This window comes from Nicotiana tomentosiformis, chromosome 3 (genome assembly GCF_000390325.3).
Source record: "Nicotiana tomentosiformis chromosome 3, ASM39032v3, whole genome shotgun sequence".
Lineage (NCBI taxonomy): Eukaryota > Viridiplantae > Streptophyta > Magnoliopsida > Solanales > Solanaceae > Nicotiana > Nicotiana tomentosiformis.
Window position 1 is genome coordinate 92,944,852 of NC_090814.1, and position 26,628 is coordinate 92,971,479.

A 26,628-nucleotide genomic window follows, 5' to 3' on the forward strand; every position below is an offset into this window, starting at 1 on the left:
TTCCAGATTGTTTTCCAAGATTGACTTACGTTCAGGCTATCATCAGTTGAAGATTCGGGAGCCAGATATCCCGAAGACTGCTTTCAGGACTCGGTATGGTCACTACGAGTTCCTTGTGATGTTATTTGGGCTGACCAATGCCCCAACAACATCCACGCATTTGATGCACAATGTATTCTGGTCCTATCTCGACTCATTCATCATTGTGTTTATTGATGATATTCTGGTGTACTCCCGGAGTGGGGAGGATCATGAGCAACACCTAAGGATTATGCTTCAGACCTTGAGGGAAAAGAAGTTGTATGCAAAATTCTCAAAGTGTGAGTTCTGGCTAGATTCAGTGGTATTTTTGGGTCACGTAGTGTTGAGTGAACGGATCAAGGTGAATCCAAAGAAGGTTGAAGCAGTGCAGAGTTAGCCCAGACCGTCCTCGGCTACGGAGATCCGGAGTTTTCTTGGTTTGGCGGGATACTACCATCGTTTTGTAGAGGGTTTCTCATCTTTTGCAGCACTTATGACCAGGCTGACCCAGAAGGGTGCTCCGTTCAGGCTGACATAGGAGTATGAAGAGAGCTTTCAAAAGCTCAAGACAACTTTGACTACAGCCCCAGTATTGGTATTGCCTACAAGTTCGGGGTCTTATACTGTATATTGTGATGCGTCGCGGATTTGTCTCGGTGCGGTGTCGATGCAGGACGGCAGGGTGATTGCCTATGCGTCTAGACAGTTGAAGGTGAATGAAAAGAACTATCCTGTCCACGACCTTGAATTAGCAGCTGTTGTTCATGACTTGAAGATTTGGCGGCACTATTTGTACAGTGTTCCTTGTGAGATCTACACTGATCACCGGAGTCTGCAGCATCTGTTCAAATAGAAGGAACTTAATTTGCGTCAGTGGAGGTGGTTAAAGGTGCTTAAGGATTATGATATCACTATTCTATACCATCTCAGGAAGGCCAATGTGGTGGCAGATGCCTTGAGTAGCCGGGCGGAGAGTTTGGGGAACCTAGCATATCTACAAGCAGCAGAGAGGACATTGGCTTTGGATGTTCAGGCTTTGGCCAACTTGTTTGTTAGATTGGATGTTTCTGAGCCGAGTCAAGTTTTGGCGTGTGTGGTTTTTCAGTCTTCTCTTTACGATCGTATCAGGGACCATCAGTATGATGACCCCTATCTGCTGGTCCTTAAGGACACTGTTCAGCACGGTGATGCTAAGGAGGTCACTATTGGAAATGATGGTGCATTGAGGATGTAGGGCAGGCTGTGTATGCCCAATATAGATGGTTTGCTTGAGTATGAGTTGATTCTCTCGGAGGCTCACAGTTCGCGGTACTCCATTTATCCGGGTGACGCAAAAATATATCAGGACTTGAGGCAGCATTATTGGTGGAGGAGAATGTAAAAGGACATAGTAGAGTATGTAGCTCGGTATCTAAATTGCCAGCAGGTGAAGTATGAGTTTCAACGGCCAGGTGGGTTGCTTCAGAAGCTAGAGATTCCAGAGTGGAAATGGGAGCGGATCACTATAGATTTCGTTGTTAGGCTTCCACGGACTAAGAGAAAGTTTGATGCAGTTTGGGTGATTGTGGATAGGCTGACAAAGTCAGCTCATTTCATTCCTGTGATGACTACTTATTCTTCCGAGCAATTGGCTCGAGTTTATATCCGTGACATTGTCAGGCTTCATGGCATGCCGATATCTATCATCTCTAACCGGCGTACGCAGTTTACATCGCGGTTCTGGAGAGCCGTACAATATGAGTTGGGTACTCGGTTGAGTTGAGCACAACATTTTCCCCTCAAATGGACGGACAGACCGAGCGCACTATTCGGATACTGGAGGATATGCTCCGTGCATGTGTGATGGAGTTTGGGAGTTTTTAGGATCAATTCTTGTCACTTGCGGAGTTTGCTTACAATAACAGTTATCAGTCGAGCATTTAGATGGCACCGTATGAGGCTTTGTATGGTAGGTGATGTCGGTCTCTAGTGGGTTTGTTCTAGGCTATTGGATACAGACTTGGTTCAGGATGCTTCAATTCAGGATCGACTTCGCATAGCCCAATCCAGACAAAAGTGTTATGCAGATCGAAAGGTTCGCGATGTTGCATTCATGGTTGGAGAATGGGTCTTGCTCCGGGTTTCGCCTATGAAGGGTGTCATGAGGTTCGGGAAGAAGGGTAAAGTGAGCCCAAGGCTTATGAGCTTGCCTTGCCTCCCAGTCTAGCAGGAGTTATCCAATATTCCATGTTTCTATGCTCCGAAAGTATCATGGCGATCCGTCTCATGTGCTAGATTTCAGCTCAGTCCAGTTGGACAAGGATTTATCTTATGTTGAGGAGTCGGTGGCTATTTTGGACAGGTATGTTCGAAAGTTGAGGTCAAAGAACATTGCTTCAGTGAAGGTTCAGTGGAGGGGTCAGTCGGTCGAGGAGGCGACTTGGGAGACCGATCATGATATATGCAGCCGTTATCCTCAACTTTTCACCACTTAAGGTATGTCTCTATTCCCGTTCAAGGTCGAATGATTATTTTAAGAGGGGGAGGATATAACGACCCAGCTAGTCATTTTGAGAGTAATAGCCCCGATCTCCTATTTACTGTTTTCCCCGTATCATCTTATGCTTATGTGACTTGCCGGGAGGTTTTGTTCTTAATTTCGGAGTGATTTGGGACACTTAGTCCCTAAAACGGAAGCTCAAGTTCTAGAATTTTAATCGTAGTTGGAACTGTGTGAATACGGATCCAGAATGGAGTTTTATCGGTTCTGTTAGCTCCGTTGGGTGATTTTGGACTTAGGAGCGCGTCCAGATTGTGATTTGGAGGTCCGTAACTGAATTAGGCTTGAAATGGCTTGATTTTTTTGGAAAGTTTGACGGGGAGTGGACTTTTTGATAGCGGAGTCGGATTTTGATTCTGGAAGTTGGAGGAGGTCCGTAATGTTAATTACGACTTGTGTGCAAAATTTGATGTCAATCAGACGTAAATTGATAGGTTTCGGCATTAGTTGTAGGAATGTGAAGTTTCACGTTCATTAAGTTTGAATTGGAGTGCGATTCATGTTTTTGTTGTTGTTTGATGTGATTTGAGAGCTCTACTATGTATGTATGGTGTTTTAGGACTTATTGGTATATTTGGTTGACGTCCCGGGGGGGCTCGGGTAGATTCCGGGTGGTTAACGGACTAGGATTGGACTTGTGAGGATTTGCTAAAGCTGGGCATCATCTGGTGTAATCGCACCTGCGGAGTCCCCATCGCAGGTGCGAGATCGGAGAAGTGAGCTAAGGAGTGCAGAAGCGGGATTTGAGGAACTGTCCCGGAATCGCAGGTACGAGGGAAATACCGCATCTGCGAGCCAGCAGATGCGCTTGATGTTTCGCAGAAGCAGAGAGTAAGCTAGAATGGGGAGTCCGCAGAAGCAGACAAAGTTCGCAGGTGTGGCCTTCTGATCGCAGAAGTGGAATCAGGTGTTTTAAGTCAAGTCCGAACCTGCGATGGAAATTTCGCAGGTACAGCGTCGCAGGTGCGACTATGGGTCCGCATGTGCGAGATCACTGGGCAGAAAAGGGGAAATTACGAGGGTTTGATCTCATTTTCACTTTGGGACTTTGAGAGCTCGAATTTAGGCGATAATTTGAGGGATTTTCAGAGGAAGCTAATGGGTAATGATTCTTAACTCATTTATGGTTATATTCCACTAATCTATCGTTAATTTCATCTTTTAATTAAGGATTTAGGTTGAGAAATTGGGAAAAAGCTTGGAAAGTTCTTCAACCGAATATTTGGGTTTTGATTGAGATTTTTTTATCGGATTTGAGTAATTTTGGTACGAGTGAACTCGTGGTTGAATGGGTATTCGTATTTTGTGACTTTTACCCGATTCCATGATGTGGGCCCGGGTTGACTTTTTGGGGCGATTTTCTAATTTTTTGTTAACGTTTTGATTTCATTAATTGGACTAGTTTCTTATAGTTATATTTACGGTAAGTAATTGCTTTTGGCTAGATTTGGGCCACTCGGAGTCAGAAAGTCGTGGAAAAGGCATTCTTACAAATTAATTGAGCTTGGTCCGGGGTAAGTAACTTGCCTAACCTTATGTGGGGGAAATCCCCTTAGGATTTGGTACTCTTGTGATACTTCTGTGATATGTGAGTGCCGTGTGCGCGAGGTGATGAGTGCGTACACGGGCTAATTGTTATAAAACCCAGTTCTTACAGAGCAGTAACTTGTTACATCTTAATTGAGTTCTACCAGCATGTGTAGTTATGCTGTTAGCCTAATATCGCATGTCTACGTGTCTTAATTGCTTATTTGAAACCTGTACAACATGCTTAGTTGATTTCCTATTATTCCTTGACTTGTATTTAGTCTTAAACTGTAGGATTTCATGCTTCAATTGTTGTTTCCATTAAATTTGAGCTGTGTGTTTACTTTTGGGAATACGAGGTGGTACCTCGGGAGATCCCCTATTGCATATTTACTTTTGGGACTATGAGGCGATAGCTCGGGAGACCCCCCTGCATATTTACTCTGTGGACTACGAGGTGGTACCTCGGGAGATCCCCCTGCATATTTATTTTTTGGACTATGAGGCGGTACATCGGGAGATCCCCTGTTGAGCATTTACTTTTGGGATTACGAGACGGTATTTCGAGAGTGCCCCGGCTGTTTATCCCTATGTACTGTGCTGCTATCTTTCTGTAGTTTCTCCTCATTAAATTTCCAGTCTCTTACTACATTGCTATATTTTTCTACTTTAAATTATTATATACCAGTAGGGCCCTAACCTGACCTCGTCACTACTCTATCAAGGCTAGGCTTGGCACTTACTGGGTACCGTTGTGGTATACTCATGCTACTCTTCTGCATATGTTTTGTGTGTAGATCCAGGTACTTCCTACCAGCCCCGCTATTAGTTGCGTACTAGCTGCTCCGGATACTTCAAGGTATATCTACCAGCATCCGCAGATCTCGGAGTCCCCCTCTATCCCTTTCATATTGTCCCTCCTTTATTTCTTCTAGTTACTGATGTATAGAAACAGTTAGACAAATTCCTAGAGCTTGTGAATTGTGACTACCGGATCTTTGGGAATTGTTTATACTCGAGTGTAGGTTTACTTGTACATGCCGAGCGATATTTTTCAGTTATATAGTTATCTGTTGAAGTTTAGTGGTTGATTATGCTTTTATTTTAATTATTCCGCAAATTGTTAGGCTTACCTCGTCGTAGAGACTAGGTGCCTTCACGACATCTTACAAGGGGAGATTTGGGTCGTGACAAGTTGGTATCAGAGCTCTACGTTCATAGATGTTATGAGTCACAAGCAGGTTTAGTAGAGTCTCACGGATCGGTACGAAGACATCTGTACTTATCTTTGGGAGCCTATGGAACTGTTAGGAAAAATTTCACTTTATTAATTCCTTTTCGTACGAAATTGTTAACTTTGAAATTCTAAACATCTGTCTTCTATTCTCTCACAGATGGTGAGGACACGTACAGGCAGATTAGATGACCAGGCACCCGCGCCCCCTGCTAGAGCTACGAGAGTCCGGGGCCAGGGTAGAGGCCGAGAAAGTCCACGTAGTGCATCCAGAGCACCCGCACGAGCTGCTACAGAGGAGCCACCAGCAGCCTCAGTTGGAGCGCAGGCACCTGAGACGTCTGTTACTGCACCAGCACTTCAGGAGACCTTGGCACAGATTCTGAGCATGTTCGGTACTTTTAGTGGCTTGGCGTCAGAGGATGCTCAGGGTTTCCTTGAAGAGTGTCAGTGTATCCTCTGTACCATGGGTGTAGCGGAGTCTAGTGAGGTTTCTTTTACTATGCTCCAGCTTAGAGGAGCGGCCTATCAGTGATGGCGTGATTATGAGTTAGGTAGTCCGGCAGAGGCAGCTTCACTCACATGGACTCAGTTCTCGAAGCCAGTCGCAGCAACCACGCCCTCCGAGTGCTTGTTTTGAGTGTGGCGACACTCGCCATATGGTGAGGGATTGACCCAGACTTAGGATGGGTGCACCTCCACAGACTACTCAGGAACAGCGTGCTCCATCGGGTCCCCAGGCTATGATTACAGTACCAGCTACCACTCCACCTGCTCAGCCAGCTCGAGGTGGAGGTCGGGTAGGTAGAGGTCATCCTAGAGGGGGAGGCCAGGCCAGATACTATGCCCTTCCTGCTTGTACAAAGGCAGATGCATCCAACTCTGTCATTATAGGTATTGTTCCGGTTTGTCAAAGAGATGCGTCGGTCTTATCTGATCCATTCTCCACTTATTCTTATGTGTCATCTTATTTTGCTCCATAAAGGGCCTCTCTTCGTGACTACCGCTTCTCATATTCAACAGTGTATTTCACGTGGTCCTACGCCGCCTCAGCATCGGTCTTATATTAGGACACGATCTCGTCGGCATCGACTTTAAACCCATGACTGCTGACTTGGCCGTTCATGCTCCTTGGCCATAATTTCTCGATTAGAGGCCGCCGAACTTAGCTGAGACTAGAGCTCTTCAACCTTTTTGGCCGGCACCTCAGCCTTTTCCTTTGCCGCTCAAAGATGGACCTCAGCCGAAGTCAGTTACGCTCGAGTACCCTTTTTTTAGGCCAGACGGTCCATTATGTCTCTCCAATCTTCGGTCTCGGCCTTAATTTCATCCATCTCGGCTTGGAGCTGGTCGATCCGATCGATCCGATCGATCTTCTGTTGGACCTGCGGATTTCGACCATCAGTCACCGAATCTAGTTCATTGTCACTAACCTCATATATTTTTACCTGCTCAACCAGGTCGGCATGCTCCTTCCGAGCAACCTCCAGCTCAACTCGGAGGCTCTTAGCCTCCCCTTCAAACTGCTCGCTGAGAAGTTTATAAGCATCTCTCTTCTCAATGAGCCCTTGGACCTCGGCTTCGAGCTATTTAAACTTATCACGGTATCGGAGAAAAGTCTCGTGGCAAAGCACCGAGGCCTACAAGCGCAAAGTAAAATTGTTAGAGTTATCTATAAAATAGCCTAAGTAGAAATTGAAAACCATCGAGGAATATCTGAAGTTACCCAGTTTAACGCCTGTTGTGCTTCGTTAAATAGAAAGGGTGCTCTACGGGGACGGAGAGGACCCGGGCGTCCTCAGAAAGGGAGATAATGATGGATCACTTCCGGCCAGGATCCACACTCGCAACAGAGAATCAATCGACCAGTTTTGGGCTCGAGGAAGGTCTGCTTGCTCCCGCATATGGGCTCTTCCTAGGTATCTCTAAGTCACCCAACCCAGTGATTTCCTCCATGGCCGTAGAGTCCACTTCGTCAAAAAACTCGCGGAAGTGGTCGTCCACATAATGGCCCCCCTCATTGGGGCGTCTTTTATCCATTTGGGCCTTGTTGTACATGGACTCAGTAAACGAGGGTGACTCGGTGATCTCTATCACACCGAGTGATTCCTTCGGGGCATTTCCCAATTCCCAGGAAGCTTCGGTCCCAGCCTCCTCCTCGACCTCCCTAACTTGAGGAAGATCGGCATCGCCTCCCTCTGGTTCAGAGGCCCCTTGACCTTCAAGCCACGATGGCATGCTGGCCATCAGATCAAAGGCTCCATTTTCTCCTTCGGACTCGTCCCTCAGCCTATAGAGTGAATCCGGAGACGGTAATCGATCACTGGTGCTTTATTTTTATTTACGCACCAACCTTCTCCTTAGCTTCTTTTTCTCAGAGCTTGGAGAACTCGTAGCCCTCTTTCTTTTCTTCTCTTCACCATGTCTCGGAGCAGGGGACTCGGTGGGGAAATTATCGCTACCGGATGGGGGCCTCATTTTGATATCCTTGGATAAACATGCAAAAAGAAATAAAATAAGTAAGAACTTAATGATGCAAAGGGGAAACCAAATATTACTCATGAAAGAGATCTCACCGTACGAATGGTCCTCCTATCGGCCCTTTGAAAGCTCGCACCACGAACGCTCGGAATAAGGCCTTTGTAATACGATGCCCTCGACCCACTCCTTGAGTCGAGGAATTGCATTTGGGATCCGAGCAACAGCTACAGCACCACAGAACACCGATAAGAAGAAAGGAAAAAAGCGATAAATTTAATCTTGGAAGCAAAATTATACTTACATGATATGTTCTACTTCTTAGAGAACGTCATATGCTCGGCCTAGATCAAGTCTGAGGTCCTCACTCGGACGAAATGACCTAGCCAACCTCGATCTGGATCTTTATTGATACTCGAGAACGAGGCATTACTGGGCCAACGAGCGAGCTTGATCAGTCCCCCCGGTAGAGTCGGGGACTGCATAAATGCATGAGGAGGTCGATTGTGAAAGGGCACCCTTCGATCTTGCCTACAAAGAAACGGAGAAGGATTACGATCCTCCAGAAAGAAGGGTGAATTTGACCGAGGGTTACCTCATATTTTTGCAAAAGTTGATGATAACCGGGTCCAAAGGGCCCAGCATGAAGGGATAAGTATAAACACTTAATAATCCCTTGGTGTGGGTGGTGATGGCTTCGACAGGTTCGAGAATCACCACATGTTTGTCAACCCAGTTTCAATCCTTTTTTACTTTGGAGAGAATATCCTCGGTGATTGAGCAGATGTACTTCGAGACCTCCTCGCACCGGCCTGGTACGGAGGAGGGCTTTTCGACCTTAAAATCAACATTAACTGGGCACCCTCCGGGGATGAACATTTTCAGAGGATATTCAGGTACCGGTTCCTCGAAAGCAATACGTGAGACGATTTCCTTGGTAGCCCGCCGCGAGGTATATGGAGTTTTTTTTGGGGAACGGATTTTGAAGTCTTCGCCATTTCTTTGAAAGATGTAGAAAAAATGAGGAAAAAGAAGAAGTTAAAAGAGTACACTTAATGGTTTGAGGTGAAGACGAATGAGAGTTTTTATAAAAGATCTCAAAGTAACTAGAGTATAAGTGCTTGGAAGTATTGAAATTTCTTAGACACGAGGGCAGAAGGCTTGGATGTAAAGTTTGAAAGAACAAAGGAAGGGGTATTTATAGTTTTTCAGCGATGGTTCACATCTGGGAGTGGCCGACTGGAAACTGACAAGCATTTAATGCCATTAATACTAGACCGACGAGACGTTTCAACTATTTTATTGTTTTTGTCACGGTATATCGAAGTGAGAATCGGGAGCTCATATTGTTTCTTGTCATCTACTCTCCGAAAAATGAGGGGACTATCTGTATACTGGTAGAACCGGTCTCTTAGTACATCCCGGTCTCTGACATGATAAGCCAAGCTCGAGATATGGTAACAGGGAGAGCTTAGATCGAAGTAGAAATCTCATCAATTTGGAGTTTGTACCATAACGCCCGCCCTCGAGGATGTCGGGGTCGTGATTCGGGATCGGTCCTTAGTCTCTATTAACTTCGAAGAACGTTGTCAGATAGTCAAGCTCGGCCAACAGAAGGCTGTGATATCCGTGACCGATCGAATATCACGGCGAAGATCTCGGCACGTATTGGTAAGAGATCGGCAATCAGTTAATTAGAGGATTTTTACCTTTTATAGAGTTGTATTTAATGTAGGACTCTGCTATTATAAAAAGGGGATCTATTTACTTGTAAAACAGATTGTAATACGCATTCCAAAGTAATACATTATTATTTCTCTTTAAGCTCTTGTTCTTTTGTGTCTTGATACCGATCGAAGTACGTCCAGCTCAAAGGTGATTAACCTTCCAAGGCTGAGACTGTTTAATTCGTGTGGTTTGTATTAACTTTATCATCATTTATTTCAATGCAATATAATTTATCGTTTTGTGTCAAGTTAATCCACGTATCCTTAAAATCACTTATAAATTCAATTGGCCAAATACATAGATGACCCCTTAAAGTTGCTTCCAAATTCTATTTTAATACCTTAACTTAGTTTGTTTCTTATTAAACACTTAATTTTAACATAAATTGTGCCTATTAGACACAAATACTGAGGTGGCAAAGTGAGTATATCACACTTCTTTTTGAAAGCGTGGATACAAAATATTGAGTGTCAATTAAAGATTAGGCTATAATTTTTCTTCCATCTCCTTTATCTGGCTTCTCTGCAGATATCACCCCACCACGCCACCTCCATAGCCACTGTATTCATCACCACCTCATTCCCACCTCCACCGTTTTGGCCAATTCCTCCACATGTACCTTCACAACATAAGAACCTCCATCCCCCACCGAACTATCACTGTGAAAATCACTTCGAACTCCACCACCTATCCACCATTGGAAATAACACTTCGCATCATAATATCAAAATTCCACATCTTCTTCAAACAATTCCAGACCAGATACACCCAAATTTGTAATTTCAAGCTGGTAATTTATAAATTTCTCATTAAAGAAGAAATCAAAATACCAACATAATAATACCCAGATGAAATTGAAAAGGAAAAATAAAAATAACAGAGGATAAATTTCTTCAAGGGTTGGCTCTTATTTTGGGACAAAAAAGTTCTTGAGAAGTTCCACTGGAAAAGTAGCCAGTAAGACTCCATTAATGGAGTCTGATCATGGCTTTAAAACAAATGATAGTGATGGGCTTTAGTCGGAGGAACCAGAAGGGTCAACGACACCGGTGTGAAACTTCACCAACTGTCATTCTTTTAGATAAATAATAGAAAAAAATGGTTAAAAGAGAGAGTTTACTGGTGAGAGAGATTTGACAGAGAAAGGGGCAAAGTGATGATCGGGAGAGGTTCATTTAGAGAAAAGACGATAGGAGAGGCAAGGTGGAGAAGGAAAAAAGTTTATATTTTTTTGGGAGGTATATTGTTAATATGTTATTTGGGTTAAATACAAGTGTTGTTATTTGATTTGTTTTTTTTTGGCCACATCATCGCGTTTGATTTCACACTCTTACTTTTGTTTACTGGTGGTTAGACGATGGCCTAATAGGCAAAATTTATATTGGTATTTAGTGTTTAATAGAAACAGTTTCAGTTGAGGTGTCAAAACGGAATTTGAAGCTAACTTTAAGGGGCTCTTTATGTATTTGGTCAATTCAATTGTTATCCGATTTTAAGGGTAAACATACATTTATTGATGAACATGTCCAACTATCCAAAACTTAATTATGAAGTTATTACCAGACCGGATAACTCTAAAGTGAACTGAAATTGTTCCAAACAAATCCTAATTTGGAAAACGCTGACTAAATGTTTTCGGTAACTCGTCTCCTTCATAAAGAAGTACAAGGCTATTTATAGTAGCTTTGGGAAAAAAGAGGATAAGTATTCACCTTGTAACAGGTACTATATCAAATTAATTGATACATATTTAAAATATAAATATTATCACTTAATTATAGGAATAATTAATTAATTAATCTGTATTTCTATACCATTAAATCAATTGACCATGTCGCGTTAATATTCTTTCCGTCCATGTATACTTGTCTTCTATACTACAAATAGGATGTTTACTTTTACTCGTTCAATTTGGAAAATCAAGAGATAATTTTACACTTATTTCACCATTATTATTTTTTAATATTTTAGATTTATAATAGTTAAAGTTAATTTTTCAATAATAATAATTAGAGATGATATACCATAATTATTATTTTATTAATTACTTTTTAAGGAGTATGTCTAATTAAATATAGACAAGTAAACATAGACGAATGGAGTACAATCTAATATAAATAACAAGTGTAAGTAAGTATTTATCAAAACGAGGAATAGATTGAACAGACGGCAGGAAATTAACGGAATCTAGTGCGTAGTAAAAAAGAATCCAACAGGCTATATACGTACATGGTACACAAATTTATCCTAGAAGACTGCGAACTACTAAAAATGACGATGCTACAAATTCTATTTTGTAAACCCTACTTCATAGGGACATAGTACTGCTTCTTACTTTGTTCTAAATAAAAAAAAAATTATTACAGTATTTGAAACTATGAAAGTGATTTTGAATTGATGTGAAAAAGTAACCCCAAATGCAATAAGTAGCATGTCGTTGTTTTGCTTTTTAGGTTTTATTTATTTTAAATTTGTTTTTTTAACATAATCTAATAGTCTTTCACTTTACTCCTAAAATTAGCCATGTCGAATTTAACGAATGAAACAAGAAAATATAATTTGAGAAGATATCAATTCCATTTGTCGCCATTTGAGCTATAGATCTAAGAAAACATAGAGTCAAGTGAACTGTTAAAGTTTAATGGTCGAATCATAAAATAACCCTTTACAGTACATAACTCACAATACAAAAAACTTATATTAACGATCCACTGCATTCGAGAAAGAATACATGATCTCTTGAACAATTATGAAATACAATTCGTTTAAATTTTAGGTTTTATGTACTTAGCACAGCGTCGAATTCAACTAATGAATGGAAAGAATAGAATTTGAGAGAGAAGGAGCATTATCTTTTGAGAATATGTGTCAAGTTAATTATAAGCTATATGAAGTCAGTCATTTGTTACTAATGGTGGAACTATATATGGACGTCATTTTTATGCCTCACCGTCTCAAATGGAGCTAAAGTAACGTATATTCAAGAAATACTCCCTCCGGTGTTCACAATAAGTGATTTTTTGATATTTTATGGTCCAAAATAAGTAATTTTTTCAGATTTTAAGAATAAATTAATTATTTTTTTTCTACATTGCCCTTGGAGTAAATAGTGTTGGAGTATGTGCTAGAAATATTTATGTGAAGAGATAGTAAATGTTAGTATAGTAAATTTTATTACTAATTAATATTAAAAGGTAAATTTTTTAATATAGATATAAAAAACTACTTATTATGGAGCGATGAGAGTATTATTATGACTACCTATCGCATTCTAGTAAGAATATACTGATCTCTTGAATTTAGAGTTATGAAATAGAATTGGTTTAATTATAGAAGCAAAAGGTGATACCTCGTAATCTGGTGTTCCACATTCTTTTATTAAAAAGATATCCTTTTTCCATTTGAACATGTCGGCTTTTGTTATTGAAATCTTGATTTTTGTTTTTTTTTAAAAAAACAGTGTGTTTGTACGACGGAATTCATTCTCAATGAAAAGTGATTCCTCCTAAAAATATTTTCTGATTTTTAGTTGGTGCGTGAAAATAAATTTCAACAAAAGTATGGATCAAAATTAAGAATAACATTAGCAAATATAGTGTTTTGTGAAGCTTTAAAGTATTTAAAGATCGATAATAATATCTTAATATTTGTTGGAACATAAAATTAAAAGTTAAGATATCTAAAAAAGGTTAAATACTTTTTTCATATAAATGAGAAAAATATATTTCTCCATTTTTTTTATCAAACATGTGTTTTTGGAATTAAATAGCAAAAAATAATTTTTTTATTTTTCCTCACAAAATGACTTTTATCGTAAAAATAAAAAAAGTGCTCTCACATATTTCTGCCCTCCATGTTCAGTGATGGAGTCACAATGTAGGTTAAAGATTATATTTTACACAATATATACATAGGTCAAATTAAAGACAATATTTTACACAATATATATAAATCAAATTATAATATATTTATAAATTTTGAACATCTTTAATGAAATTACAGAATATGTTATTCTCGGTAGCTAACCGATATATGGAACCGCCAAAGAGACCATCTTAAGTTAAGTGGCTTTTTTCATACTTTAGGACCAGAGCCTCATGTATTAGAAAGTTCATCGTCTGCTTTGCGACTCACTCCCCTCTTTTCCCCCATTTGCTTTTTCGTCTCCGCTTTTGTCTGCCCCTCCCTTTCTTCAATATGGATACTTCTCACTGGCCACAGGTAAAGATTACCATATAGTTTTCTCTATCTCATCTACTGAATTAATACACCTTTCTAGGGTTTAGATTTTCTAGGCTATTTTTGTTTTGATATATATAATATTAGGGTCTGCATATTTTCATTTCTATTTCTAATCGTAATTAATTGTGGTGTTGCCCATGCATCCTTTTTGATTGCGATCTTTCATATCATCCTTTTTTCGTCCTTTTTCTTTTTCCACTATCCAATAAAGTTACCTAAAAAGCCAGTTTAATTTGTTTTTATTGCTTCTTCTTCTACTTGTAGCTATAGCTACTTCCTGAAAAAGTGTAAAGCACTAGTTATCACTTTAATTTTGTTTTGTTGCTTCCGTTTTGTTTGTTTGATCACTTAGTCTATGGCGTTATTTTCTTTGTCTTCTCTTAATTTGTACAGGGCATAGGACTAGCGAAAGCTGTGGAACCCTCAAAGCCAGTGCCAGTAACAGAACGAAAGCCAAGGCCACAAAAAGAACAAGCAATAAATTGTCCAAGATGCAATTCAACAAACACAAAATTCTGTTATTATAACAATTATAGCCTTTCTCAGCCAAGGTATTTTTGCAAAACTTGTAGAAGGTATTGGACTGATGGTGGTTCTTTAAGAAATGTTCCTGTTGGTGGCGGTTCAAGAAAAAATAAAAGATCTAATTCCTCTTCTAATAATTCCTCATCCTCCACATCATCTTCATACAAGAAAATTCCAGATCTCACAATTCCAACTTCTTCTTCTACTCAAAACCCTAAAATAATAAACGAACCCCATGACCTAAATTTAACATTTAACCCATCCACTACTAGCAATTTCAGTAACATTTCTGAGTTTATGGCCTTACCTTTAATGAACCCAAATTCCACAACTTCATTTATGTCATCTATTATGCCACAGATTTCGGATTCTAATAATATTATGTACTCATCATCATCAACTGGGCTACCTAATTTGCATGATTTGAAGCCTACACTTAATTTTTCTTTGGATGGGTTTGATAATAATAATGGGTATGGAAGTTTACAAGGAGAGACTGCTGGAGCAAAACTGTTTTTCCCTTTGGATGATTTGAAGAATGTTTCAACGGCAAATGATGATCATGAGTTTGATGAACAAAATAGAGGGCAAGCTGCTGAATCTCATGGATTTTGGAATGGAATGTTGGGCGGAGGATCATCTTGGTAATTGATTAGAAGGTGGTGTTTATCTATTTGTGTTTTTAAGTTAATTTTTACAGGCTGAGTGACATGTTTAGTTGTTTTCCAGTATAATTAAAACTTCTACTACTGCTCCTTACTAACTGATAGAATATATGTGTTATTTCTTTATGAAACTTCTCTTTCGTTTGCATCACTTTGAATTATGAGTCATGCTTGTAAATGCTGTATCTTTTCTTTTGGTTGTTAAAAACTGCGATAACCTCATCTAAAAAACTAATTATATTTCAATATTTTTTTTTGTTTTTTGAGTGACATTTTTTTTGAGTGGTGGTGTGATTTGAACTTGGGACCTATTGCAGTAGTATTATCATGTTTTAAAAATTTAAGTTTAGAAAATTTATCTCACTTTTCTTTATTATATTATGTCCGTAAGGCTATTGTAAAAGCTTTTATCTTCCTTGCTTTTGAGTTTGTCGACAGGTCATTACTGAGGATTGTCAGTTCTTTCCAGCTCTATAATCTTTTGTCACATTATTATTCCAACCTTAAAAATCAGCTTTGTTCATGTTTGATTAAAAGCCTAAGTAAGATATTGATTCTAAAGATAACAACCAGGAATTAAACATGAGAACATATATACTTTTATCACATGCTAACACACATTACCCCTTTTCAAAGACTAATCCACCATTCATAAGATAAGATATTACCTTGAAAGAAAAGCAGAAATGAACTTGTTTAGTTTATGCAATCCGTTAAAGTTGCATCTCGTCGAATGATGGCATGTTTCCACGAATGATGCGTTTGAGCTGTTACCTTTACTTTTATGGCACATACTTTACTCAATTATCCTGCCACCATATTATTTATATATACACACACACCCCCATGCACCTAGAAAACAAAGGGGTAGAGAGTGCATTGCATTTTCTTAATTTGAATAGGACCTACCTACAAACATTCTCCTCGGTAACCTTTGCCGGAAAAAATTAATGTAGTCAATTTTCTACTCGAATATGTTCAGCATAAAGTCTCTCTTTCAGAGTTTTTATTGGAAACAAACATATCTAACTCGATATCGATAAAGTAGGGATAAAAGTTTGTGTACACATTATCCTCTCCAAATGGAAAAATTAATGTAGCCAATTTATCTACTCAATTATGTTCAGCAAAAAAGCCTTTTTTTGGGAATAGTGGGGTGTTATTGGGTGGACATTCCTTAATTATTTATTTCTAATTTTGGTGTAATGGTGTTTCCGATATTGGCTGCATTTCATGGTTTATTGGTAATTTGGTATAGTGCACTTAGAGATGTCGACTGTGAAATTTTCTCGTAGGTTTTAAAATTTGGATACTTATTAGCGTTTGGCAATAATTTCCAAATTTGTTCTGAAAATTTTGATTTTGGTGAAATTTAGTTTGAAAATGAAAATGTGTTTGGACATTAATTTTCAAAACATATTTTCCAAATATATTTTGGAAAAACATGAAACATAGACTTATACCCACAATTTCTAAAAACGATCTCAAATACCCAACAGTACCATTATCAATAGCATTCATTATATTATGTCAAACCATAGTCTTGAACATAAATAAATTTGATACAAAATTATCATTTTTATAATGAACTACATGATACACTATCAGGTGACCGAGAAGACGAAGCAACATTATTACAAAATAATAAATGGAGCACTCTTTTATAAAATCAAAAATTTGGGGCAATTTTTAAAAAATATAATAGTAATATTTTGGCTCAAAATCAGCTATTGAGGTGGATTTGGGATTTAGGATTTTGCCAAAATGTAAACAAAATCTATAATCAAATATGTGGTTGTCAAATAAAATCTAAATTTATTTTGGCAAAATCTATGATGAAACGGTCCTTAATTTCTGGCAAATCCGCTTTCTTACCACCTTTAATAGTTCGTAGATCATAATTTGACTACTAGTTTCAATCTCCCGTTGCAATCTCGAAAAACGTAGCATTTTGACTTCCTATACATGATTGGATTTTGCGTTATGTGGTGTTTTTAATGTCCTTGTTACTGTAAAATCTCTGCATGTGACTGCTTCTTTCCTGTACTAAATTACATACAGACCTAATATTGAGCTTTCACCTATAGAGGATATAAAAACATTAGACCGAAAGAATACAAGTAGATTTTTGTCCAGAGAGAAAATGATAAAAGTTTCGTTTTCTTCAAATTCAGCGATAGATATCTTTGTCAATTATTAAAGGGACATCCGTGCGTCTTCAAGGGGTATATATAAATATATACGTACAAGAAATCAATGGTTTGGCGTCTTTGGTCACAATTAATGGTCGATTGTTGTCTAAATGGTCGATTTAGTCCGATCATCTTTGCCACGCAGCTTAGTACAATGAACAAATCCCATATCTTGTTCGTTTTACAATTAGTTGACGAAGCTGTCAAAAATTTGTCTGTTCACAAAAGATAAGGAGCAAAAAGATTTTGCATGATTAGGTTATATCATATATGTCCGAGGGGCTGTGTAACGACGTCTAGCTACCATCCAAGCGCGAGTTTAAGAGAATATGTTTGTTATAAAAAGTCTCAAATTCAGAATTTGAGAAACAAAATCATAGGCATAAGTGTTGGTCAGCTCAACTGTTGAATCACATGATAAAAAGGAAGATAAATGAATGTGATGATCTAGCGCCTTAGGTTAGATTGTCAAATTTGGGAGATTGTATTGTTTAATTCGAAAGAGTCATTGCTACTAGTACTAGTTTGTTACGGCAATGGTCGGTGTAAAGTGGAATTTATTTTGTACCTTAGCCTACCTTGATGTCCCTCTATAAGCGGGTGCTATTTTTTATTACTATTATTTTAACTTCTAATTTTAAGTTACTTGTTTCAATTGATATTTCGATATGGTTTTTGGTCTATAGTTTACAGAAATTTAATCGAAAATGGCCTATTTGCTAATGTTATCATATAAAATTTTAATAATTTTCGTCAAAAATATTTCCCATACAAAATGACTTCCGTTATACCTTCAACTGACATTTTAATTTTTGTATATTGGGGCCTGCGTCAATTAAAGTGGGAAGCATTCTCTTTCATTATTTATTTATCTTGTTGATCAAATTCGAATTCTATGATTAAAGATGATTCTTCCAACTAAACACTTTCTAATGAATCAAATGATCTCGCTAAAGAGGAGAGCACCGAAAGAAACATAATACGATCAGGAAAGATTTCGACAGTCTGTTTCTAATTTTACCTTTTTATCAGAACGTTCTTTGCTTTTCTCTCTTAGATAAAGCGGTATTCTCCGATTTCTTTTCCTCCAATTACGAGCAAAATTATCGTTTGTAATCATTATGTCCCTCCACCGTATACGCTTTATTTTAATTTTAAAATGTCAAAATTTGGATCAAGATTCCCCTTTAGAACTTAGAAGTGTCAACCGGCCAACCTTTCAATAGTTACCCAGTATGTGATTCACCTAATTTTTGGCAACACTATACGGTCATGGAAAAATGTCAAATATAGTCCTCTATATATTGTTATTATTTAATTTCAATTATATTATCGGGCCAAATTTACCTCTACCGTTATACTATCGGTCAAATTTATCCCTACAATCAGCAAATTTTTAAAAATACCCCTTGATCTGTTAAGTAATCCAAAATCTCCCAAATTTCTTTTATTTAATTCATTTGTTATTTTTTTGGTCCACTATTTTAATTTCAATAATTACTATTGATGTGAATGCTAAAGTTACCGGACTATTCAAATTATTCAGAATTTTTTTTATTACCAATGCACCCATTTCTCTTTTTGTAATAAATAAAATTGGTTTAAAATTTTATTTATTTTTCAACCATATACACATCGTAGAATTTAGTGGGTCTATTTATTGTGTATTATATGCAGCTGATCATCATGTATGTACATGTATATTCAAATATATTTTCTCATTGCCTGGTTAGTATAGAGTTCGGTCGACTAACTTAAGAGTGCAAAATGTGTAGGCTTTTAATTAAAGCAAAGTTGAATTAGACAATGTAAAGTCTCCGAGGAACTACAACTTCAATCACTAATACTTGCAAAATCTCCATACATTTGGTGCAACGAATTTATTAAAATTGGGATGTTGTACAGTCAAACCTCTCTATAACAGCCTCGTTTATTCCGAATATTTTTGGATGTTATAACGAAGTGTTGTTATAGAGAATATATATTATAACATAACATAAAAATTGGTTCCGAAAAAGCTTGGATTTTATAGTGAAGATTTGTTATATAGGGATGCCGTTATAGAGAGGTCTGACTGTAAATACTTTTAGAATTGAGAAAAGCTAACAACAAGTGATTTAAATAAAAGGAATTTGAGAGATTTTGGATTTGTTAACAGATTAAGGGGTATTTTTAAAAGTTTGCTGATTGTAGGATAAATTTGGCCTGATAATATAACGGAAGTTAAATGTAAATAATATATGAAAGTAGAGGAGTATATTTGGTCCTTTTCCCTTCAATCAAATGTTGAAATCAAAGAATAGAGCAATTTTAAACTTTGTGTCAATCAAGCTTCGCTCTACTTTTAAATCTCAGTTACAAAGATATTTATGTAAATTTACAATAATATATATTTTTGGATGTTTTAACATACATATCAAGCTTAACAAATACATCGGATGATTAGGGTCATTTCATAGGCAGTTCGGAAGAATCTAGTACTAAACAATAACAATATTTCATTTGGGGAGCAAACCTTAGGTCAATTTAACTAATTATATATGCTCTCCTATGGAGGCTGCCCTAAGGCCTGTGAAGTACATACAAAAAAGGCATCAGAACTTGGCGTGACAGCCTTTGTTTGAGGAAATAAATGTTGAGACAGGGCGCTTCTAACTTAGTCTTATTTGCCAACAATACAAATTGGAGAACAAGGAGCCTAGTGGACTTTTGGAACCTCTACCAGTGGTGGAATATGTACGTGAAGCAACAACAAAAAAATATTAAATCTCATAATTTACATTCTTCAATCAACTTATCTTATACAAAATTTGATGATAAAATATAAAAACAATAAACTCTCCTCAAAAAACCCGATTGAGGCAGGGTGTTGTATTGTTAGGGACTCAGGACAGAGCTAGAATTAAAGTTACGGGTTTGGCCGAATTTATTAGCTTTGGACAAAACTCGGTATTTGTGTGAAGAAATTCACTTAATATGTAAAAAAAAATATTCAGAACTCGATAAGCTGCATTTTTTAAAATTCAAAACTCATAAATTCAAAATTCTGGATCCGCATTTACGTATTGTGACTGTAAAACAGCTATTTCATATAGCATCGAAATAGATGTAACATGTCAAGACAAGCAACAAACTTATGAAATCTCTAAAGAAAAAATAGAGTACAAGTTACAAACTTTTGAAGTCTTTCGGTCTCCTGGCTCTGTTCAATCTTAAAGGGCGGCCCAATAACAGTGCGAACCAGCCCAACCCAGTCATCTTCATCTTTTTCAACTGTAATAAAATGTGAGAAGTTAAGGATTCGCCACTTACATTATGCTTGAAATGGTTTCCCTGTTGGAACCCATAGCTCAGCCACTACCATTGCAGCCACAGTATGAGTCCCTTGAATTCAGAGCTACTAAGGTTTCCTTTCACAAATCAAAACCAACACGGCAACGTCATTTTCCACAACCCATGTCGACGAGCCCGGCCCATTTCTCTCCTTTGGACGACCTCGTAAATTCAAGCACCTATGCTTCAGTGCTTGAGTCCTGCAAATGTCCCAGGTTGGGTAAACAAGTGCACGCACAAGCGCTCAAAAATGGGTTTCACGGTCACGAGTTTGTGGAAACTAAGTTGCTTCAGATGTATGGGAAATGTGGTTGTTTTAATGATGCAGTTCTCTTGTTCGACAAAATGCGTGCAAGAAACTTGTATTCGTGGACAGCTGTGCTTAATGTCTATTTAACTAATGGGCTTTTCGAGGAAGCTTTTGAGTGTTTTCAACAGGTTCGATTTGAGGATTTTGATTTGGAGTTTTTCTTGTTTCCGGTGGTGCTGAAGATTTGTTGCGGTTATGGTGGCATTGAATTGGGCAAACAATTACATGGAATTGTCCTCAAGTATGGATTTTCATCCAATATTTATGTCGGCAATGCTCTGATTGATATGTATGGCAAATGTGCGAGTTTGGAGGATGCAAAAAAGTTTTTGAGTAATATGTCAGAGAGGGATTGTGTTTCTTGGAATTCAGTTATAACAGCTTTTGCTGTCAATGGAATGTTAAGCGAAGCACATGAAGTTTTTAACCAAATGTCTGCTGAGGATAATCTAACTCCAAATTTTATTTCCTGGAGTGCTTTGATAGGTGGATTTTCAGCGAATGGATGCGACGAAGAGGCCATTGAAATGCTTTACAAAATGCAAGCTGTTGGGTTCCAACCAAATGCCCAAACGTTGGCAAGTATACTTCCTGCTTGTGGTAGATTGCAAATGCTATATTTGGGGAAAGCAATTCATGGATATCTGGCCAGACATGAATTGATGTCTAATTCTTTCGTTGTTAATGGCTTAATAGATGTGTACAGGAGGTGTGGGGATATGGGAAATGCATTCCGTGTATTTTCAATGTTCTCGACTAAAAATGATGTCTCTTACAACACCATGTTAGTGGGATACTTTGAGAATGGAGAAATTTCAAAGGCTCAAGAGCTGTTTTATCAAATGGAACGCGAAGGCAAATGGAAAGATATAATATCTTGGAATTCAATGATTTCAGGATATGTAAACAACTCTATGTTAGGTGAAGCTTTGAATATGTTTCACAAGGTGATGTGGAAGGAAGAAATTGAAGCAGATACCTTCACCCTTGGCAGTGCCCTTGCTGCTTGTGCTGATACGGGTTTATTACGACGTGGGAAGGAGATACATTCCTGTGCCATTGTTAGGGGCCTGCAAACAGATGCTTTTGTTGGTGGGGCACTTGTAGAAATGTATAGCAAATGCTTGGATGTGAATGCAGCTCAAAAAGTTTTTGATGAGGTGAATGAGAGGGATATACCAACATGGAATGCATTGATATCCAGCTATGCTCGTTCTGGTGAAATGTTTAGTGTCGAATGCACTCTCGAGAAGATGAAGGCAGATGGATTTGATCCAAATATTTACACATGGAATGGTATTATTGCTGGCCATGTTGAGAATGCTGGTAATGAGTCAGCTCTGCAGTTGTTTTTGGACATCCAATCCTCAGGTTTGAGGCCTGATATTTACACGATTGGAACAGTATTACCAGCCTGCGCAAGGTTAGCGACTCTCGACCGAGGAAAGCAGATTCATGCTTATGCAGTTAGGTGTGGATATGACTCAGACACCCACATAGGATCGGCTCTTGTGGACATGTACGCAAAATGTGGATGTGTCAAGCATGCTAGACTGGCTTATGATAACATTAAAAAGTATAACTTGGTCACAGAGAATGCAATGCTTACGGCATATGCTATGCACGGATATGGGGAGGAAGGAATTGATTTCTTCCGCAGAATGCTGGAAAATGGATTTATACCAGACGACATAACTTTCTTGTCAGCTCTTTCGTCGTGTGTCCATGCAGGTTTACTAGAGACCGGACTGGAGTTCTTCGACCTGATGGGATCTTACAATGCAAAACCGACATTAAAACACTACACATGTATGGTTGATCTTTTAAGTCGAACAGGTAAGCTTAATGAAGCATTGAAGGTCATTAAAGAGATGCCTTTGGAGCCTGATACAGTGATTTGGGGTGCCTTGCTTGGAGGCTGTGTTATCCATGGGAATCTTGAGGTTGGTGAAATTGCAGCAAACAAGCTCATCGAGCTAGAACCAGGAAACACTGGGAATCATGTCATGTTAGCAAATTTATATGCTTCTGCTAGAAGATGGGGTAATCTTACCAAAACAAGACAACTCATCAATGAGAGGAAAATGCACAAAAGTCCTGGATGTAGTTGGATTGAAGATAAAGGTGAAATACACGTATTTGTAGCATGCGATACATCCCATCAAAGAACAGATGAGATTTATCAAACACTAAATATATTGACAACACAAATAAAAGTAGAACATTAGAGTGCATTGTACTTCTGTATAGAACAAATAATTTACAAAAATTCACATTGTAAGATATTAATGTCACCAGAAATTAACTGGATCTTCCTCTTTGTGGCTTCTGCATAGCCTATTAGTCGACCCTTGTTACAAGGTTAGACTGTTGGTGAAACTGCTACTTCTCTGAGGCTTCTGCTCATTACATAATGACAAGATGCTGAAAGCCTTACTCGTCAATAAAGGTCTATGGACTCCAGTACTCTACGAGCTTGAATGTGTAAAGCTGTCAATCTCTGTTCTGGATCAAGTGTTGAACCAAATTGACTAGCTGCCCATATCAATGATGCAGATTTCTCACCTAGAAACCGCCTTATGTCTTCATGAATTGTCGCCATGGGAGGCCTCTCCCTCCCGTTTACATGTCCGATCAGAAGCAGTAGAAATTCTCCACACTTGAGCCTGGTGATATCAAGTTTGTCAGAACCATGCAAGCAAATTGGCGAAGAGAATTCTTGGATTTACGTTGGACAGTGTGTTTCATGATTTGCTTTATCTTTTCTCGACCGAAATGGAACTATAGCACTTTCCTATATGTCGAAGGCCACCACAAAATTTTCTCTAATCTACCCGAGAGAGAGAGAGAGAGAGAGAGAGAGAGAGAGAGAGAGAGAGAGAGAGAGAGGGGGGGGGGGGGGGGGGTCAGCGCAAAATTTATGAGGAGAGAAGGAAAGGGTCAATACACTAGAACTAGCATGCAGGATGATCTTGGAGGAAAAGAACGTCATGCACATTGCAATTTGAAAGAGACTTTATGTTGTAATTTAGAAACTGAGTTTGAAGACATGAAATACCTCAAATTTTCGTCTACTTGTTTGTCTCTAATCAGTATAGCGACGTCTTCAATGCCATTGCAAGCCTCGAAATCCTAGAACATCACCGGTCAATGTGGATAAAATCATGGGCTTATTTACTAAAGGAAGGAACCAATAACATAAAGTACACATCATGTGACGCTAAAATAGATATGGAACTGCTTAATTTCTTGAACTAAACCTATTTATTTAAAACCAGATTTATCTTTTATCTTGCATCCTTCAGTTAAATGAGGAACATATCTAGATGCAGTCACTTAGTAAATACCTTTTTGGATGATTTCATCAATAACTGAATATAGGAAATATTTACTACCAATCTCCTTCCAAATGAATACTACAGGAAAATAGAACTGTTCTATATCACTTCTGTCAAAAGTAAGTCAAAAGAAAAGATATCTACCGCCTGATTGGCAGATGAATCCAGCATTATAGCAATCAAAGCATCCAAGCATGCACCTTGTCCCAGTACTCCTCGGATTGATAGTATGTTCATCAAAACCTGCTTTTTTTAATTATGAAGTAAGGGTGTTTTCATTAATAAGGCATCAAGCATATGCAAATAAGTAGAAAAGATGTGCAAAAGTTAGCTGCTCCAAAACATGAGTACAAAAAACCTATGCTATGACCAGGGAGCTAACAAAATCCAAAAAGTCATCAGGACTATTAGCAGGGGTTAGATTGTTCCAGGAAAAAAGACTAACTAAACATCTAGTTTTGCCGGTGAACATAGGAGTTGAGATTCCATCAAAACCTGCTTATTTCCAACAAGTTAAACCTATTATCATCTTGAAGTGCCTATTTTCATGAAACCATAAACTTTGAGCGCGTAAATGATCTCCAAAGGTAATGAAAACAGAAAGCTAGACCTCTTTTCCAACTATACAAAAGGTAGCTACATAATTGACATGGCAAGCAGAAAATTTCAGAATCATTTGAAGATTATAGTTTGCAATTTTCTGAGCCATGACTAAAAGGAGAAAGTCATCACATCTAATTCTCTGAGAAGACATAATAAAATAGGGAAATTTACCGGGATTGCCTTGTGTTGATGGGCCAAAACATTACTCTCGCGATGAAGCAGACAACAACCTTCCAGAACTCTAAGCGCTAGGGCAACTTCAGAATCAGTTGAAGGACTGGTTATTTCCATAGGTTCCACAGTAAATATGTGGTCTAGACTGGTTACACTCTGGTCCTCTATATCTCTCAAGGAATGTTTGAAAAGAACTGGAACCACTGTTGCATATGTCATGGTTAATAGCCTGGTCCATTTTCCAAATTAAACAAAGTAATATCGAAGTACAAATTTTTATTATCCCTGTATACACCAGCATCAAAATAATGATAATAAGAACTATACTACTGATGTCTGAAAGTTTCAATCATTTAGTAGAAACTGGATGATTTACCCCTAAAATCACAGAATAAACATCAATGCAGAATATAAATGTACATAAAAGGCAGCGGCGTCACTGCCCCTAAAATTCCAAGATTAATAAGTTGTTGCTGCATTTCACAAGTAGTGTGGCTTCATCTGTGTTCATCTGAAGTTTCACTCTTTTTGACTGTGAACAAGTCAGAAAAGACAACATCGTTTGACTTGCTTTCACTGGAAATTAAACTGTAAATATACAGGCTAGCTTGACATGCAAATACCGATTTTAACATAAAAGAGAAAAAGAATTTCATAATAATAAACCATTACTCCTTCTAATTCCTATTATACTTCAGAACATATTGTACATTCCACGAGTCAATCAGAAACTGATAATCACAGTTCACCAAGTTATAAGTTTAAATACTTACACCTAAATTCTCATCAATACTGAACTAGCATTTCAACTCAAGAAGATATCAAACACTCTTTTGTAACCTGCTGATACAGTAGTGCAAACAATCTTACAAAAAGATTGAAGCTAAAACGAACTGATTATGACGATAATACCGTCTGAAAGCTTTAGATTTGACACAAAACATTGTCGTAAGAAAATGAAATTCAGCTTAAATTTAATGAATTTTGACAATCTTCTAATAAAGCTGACACAAAATGTACCCGAGCTGCCCCAAACCGAAGCCATATCCAATTCCACGAGGCCTCATCTGAGGTATAAATGGTTTTCAAACTAGCAAAACTTTTTTTTTCCTAAACTCCTTGTAGCACGTTTGACAGAAGATGAACCTCAATTTCATTTTCCCTATTTCCGATTTATGTAATTATCACAATTTCCACATTCTCAGCGGCCCTGAGGTCGATTGATATAACCAACTTCCACGTCAACATTCAGTTATATTTCCATAAATTGCACGACTGAACATTAAATAAAACGAAAAATCATTAATGGCAGAAACCCTAGGGCGGTAGAGAATGGAGGAAAACCTTGAAGATCGGGAATGGATTGGCTGTGACAGAAGAGGTTGATGGTAGTGTCGGACTCGGCAACGGATCGGAGAAACTTGAGGATGACGCGGAGGCCACGAATGCGGAGGAAGGAGAACTCGGCACGTGCATCACTGAGTCCTGTGCGCAGTGCGAGTGTCACCTCCCTGTATACTCTTTGCCTTTCAAGCGAGCTGATTAGCTCCGCCACTGCTGACGGCGGCGAATCCGCCTGAGATTCGGAGTTCGAATCTTTGCTCCAAAACGGTGCTTTCAGATACATCCCTTCGCTCCTTCTGTTTTAGCCGTCTTCCAGCTCTGCGTTCAAGGATATAAATTGAATTTTCGCCGTCTCTTTTCTCGTTTTTTCCCCTT

At 38.4% G+C, this 26,628-nt stretch overlaps 4 protein-coding genes across 4 annotated transcripts; 3 read left to right on the plus strand and 1 right to left on the minus strand.

Annotated features, from left to right (window-relative positions):
* The first annotated feature begins 688 nt into the window (after window positions 1-688).
* Window positions 689-1,255, plus strand: LOC138908169 (uncharacterized). The gene is made up of 2 exons (XM_070198817.1): window positions 689-813; window positions 952-1,255. Exons 1-2 carry the CDS (start codon window positions 689-691, stop codon window positions 1,253-1,255), a joined length of 429 nt encoding a protein of 142 aa, XP_070054918.1.
* Window positions 1,256-13,595: 12,340 nt separating this feature from the next.
* On the plus strand, window positions 13,596-15,090 carry LOC104102106 (dof zinc finger protein DOF4.6-like). Its single transcript, XM_009609729.4, has 2 exons — window positions 13,596-13,748; window positions 14,163-15,090. The coding sequence occupies exons 1-2, from the start codon at window positions 13,725-13,727 to the stop codon at window positions 14,940-14,942; spliced, it is 804 nt and encodes a 267-aa protein (XP_009608024.1). The 5' UTR covers window positions 13,596-13,724; the 3' UTR covers window positions 14,943-15,090.
* Window positions 15,091-20,384: 5,294 nt separating this feature from the next.
* Window positions 20,385-23,102, plus strand: LOC104102109 (pentatricopeptide repeat-containing protein At2g13600-like). The gene has a single exon (XM_009609731.4). The coding sequence runs from the start codon at window positions 20,467-20,469 to the stop codon at window positions 23,020-23,022; it is 2,556 nt and encodes an 851-aa protein (XP_009608026.1). The 5' UTR covers window positions 20,385-20,466; the 3' UTR covers window positions 23,023-23,102.
* On the minus strand, window positions 22,880-26,628 carry LOC104102107 (uncharacterized). The gene is made up of 5 exons (XM_009609730.4): window positions 26,254-26,628; window positions 24,907-25,112; window positions 24,277-24,375; window positions 23,853-23,926; window positions 22,880-23,460 (listed from the first exon to the last, which is right to left on the minus strand). Exons 1-5 carry the CDS (start codon window positions 26,534-26,536, stop codon window positions 23,235-23,237), a joined length of 888 nt encoding a protein of 295 aa, XP_009608025.1. The 5' UTR covers window positions 26,537-26,628; the 3' UTR covers window positions 22,880-23,234.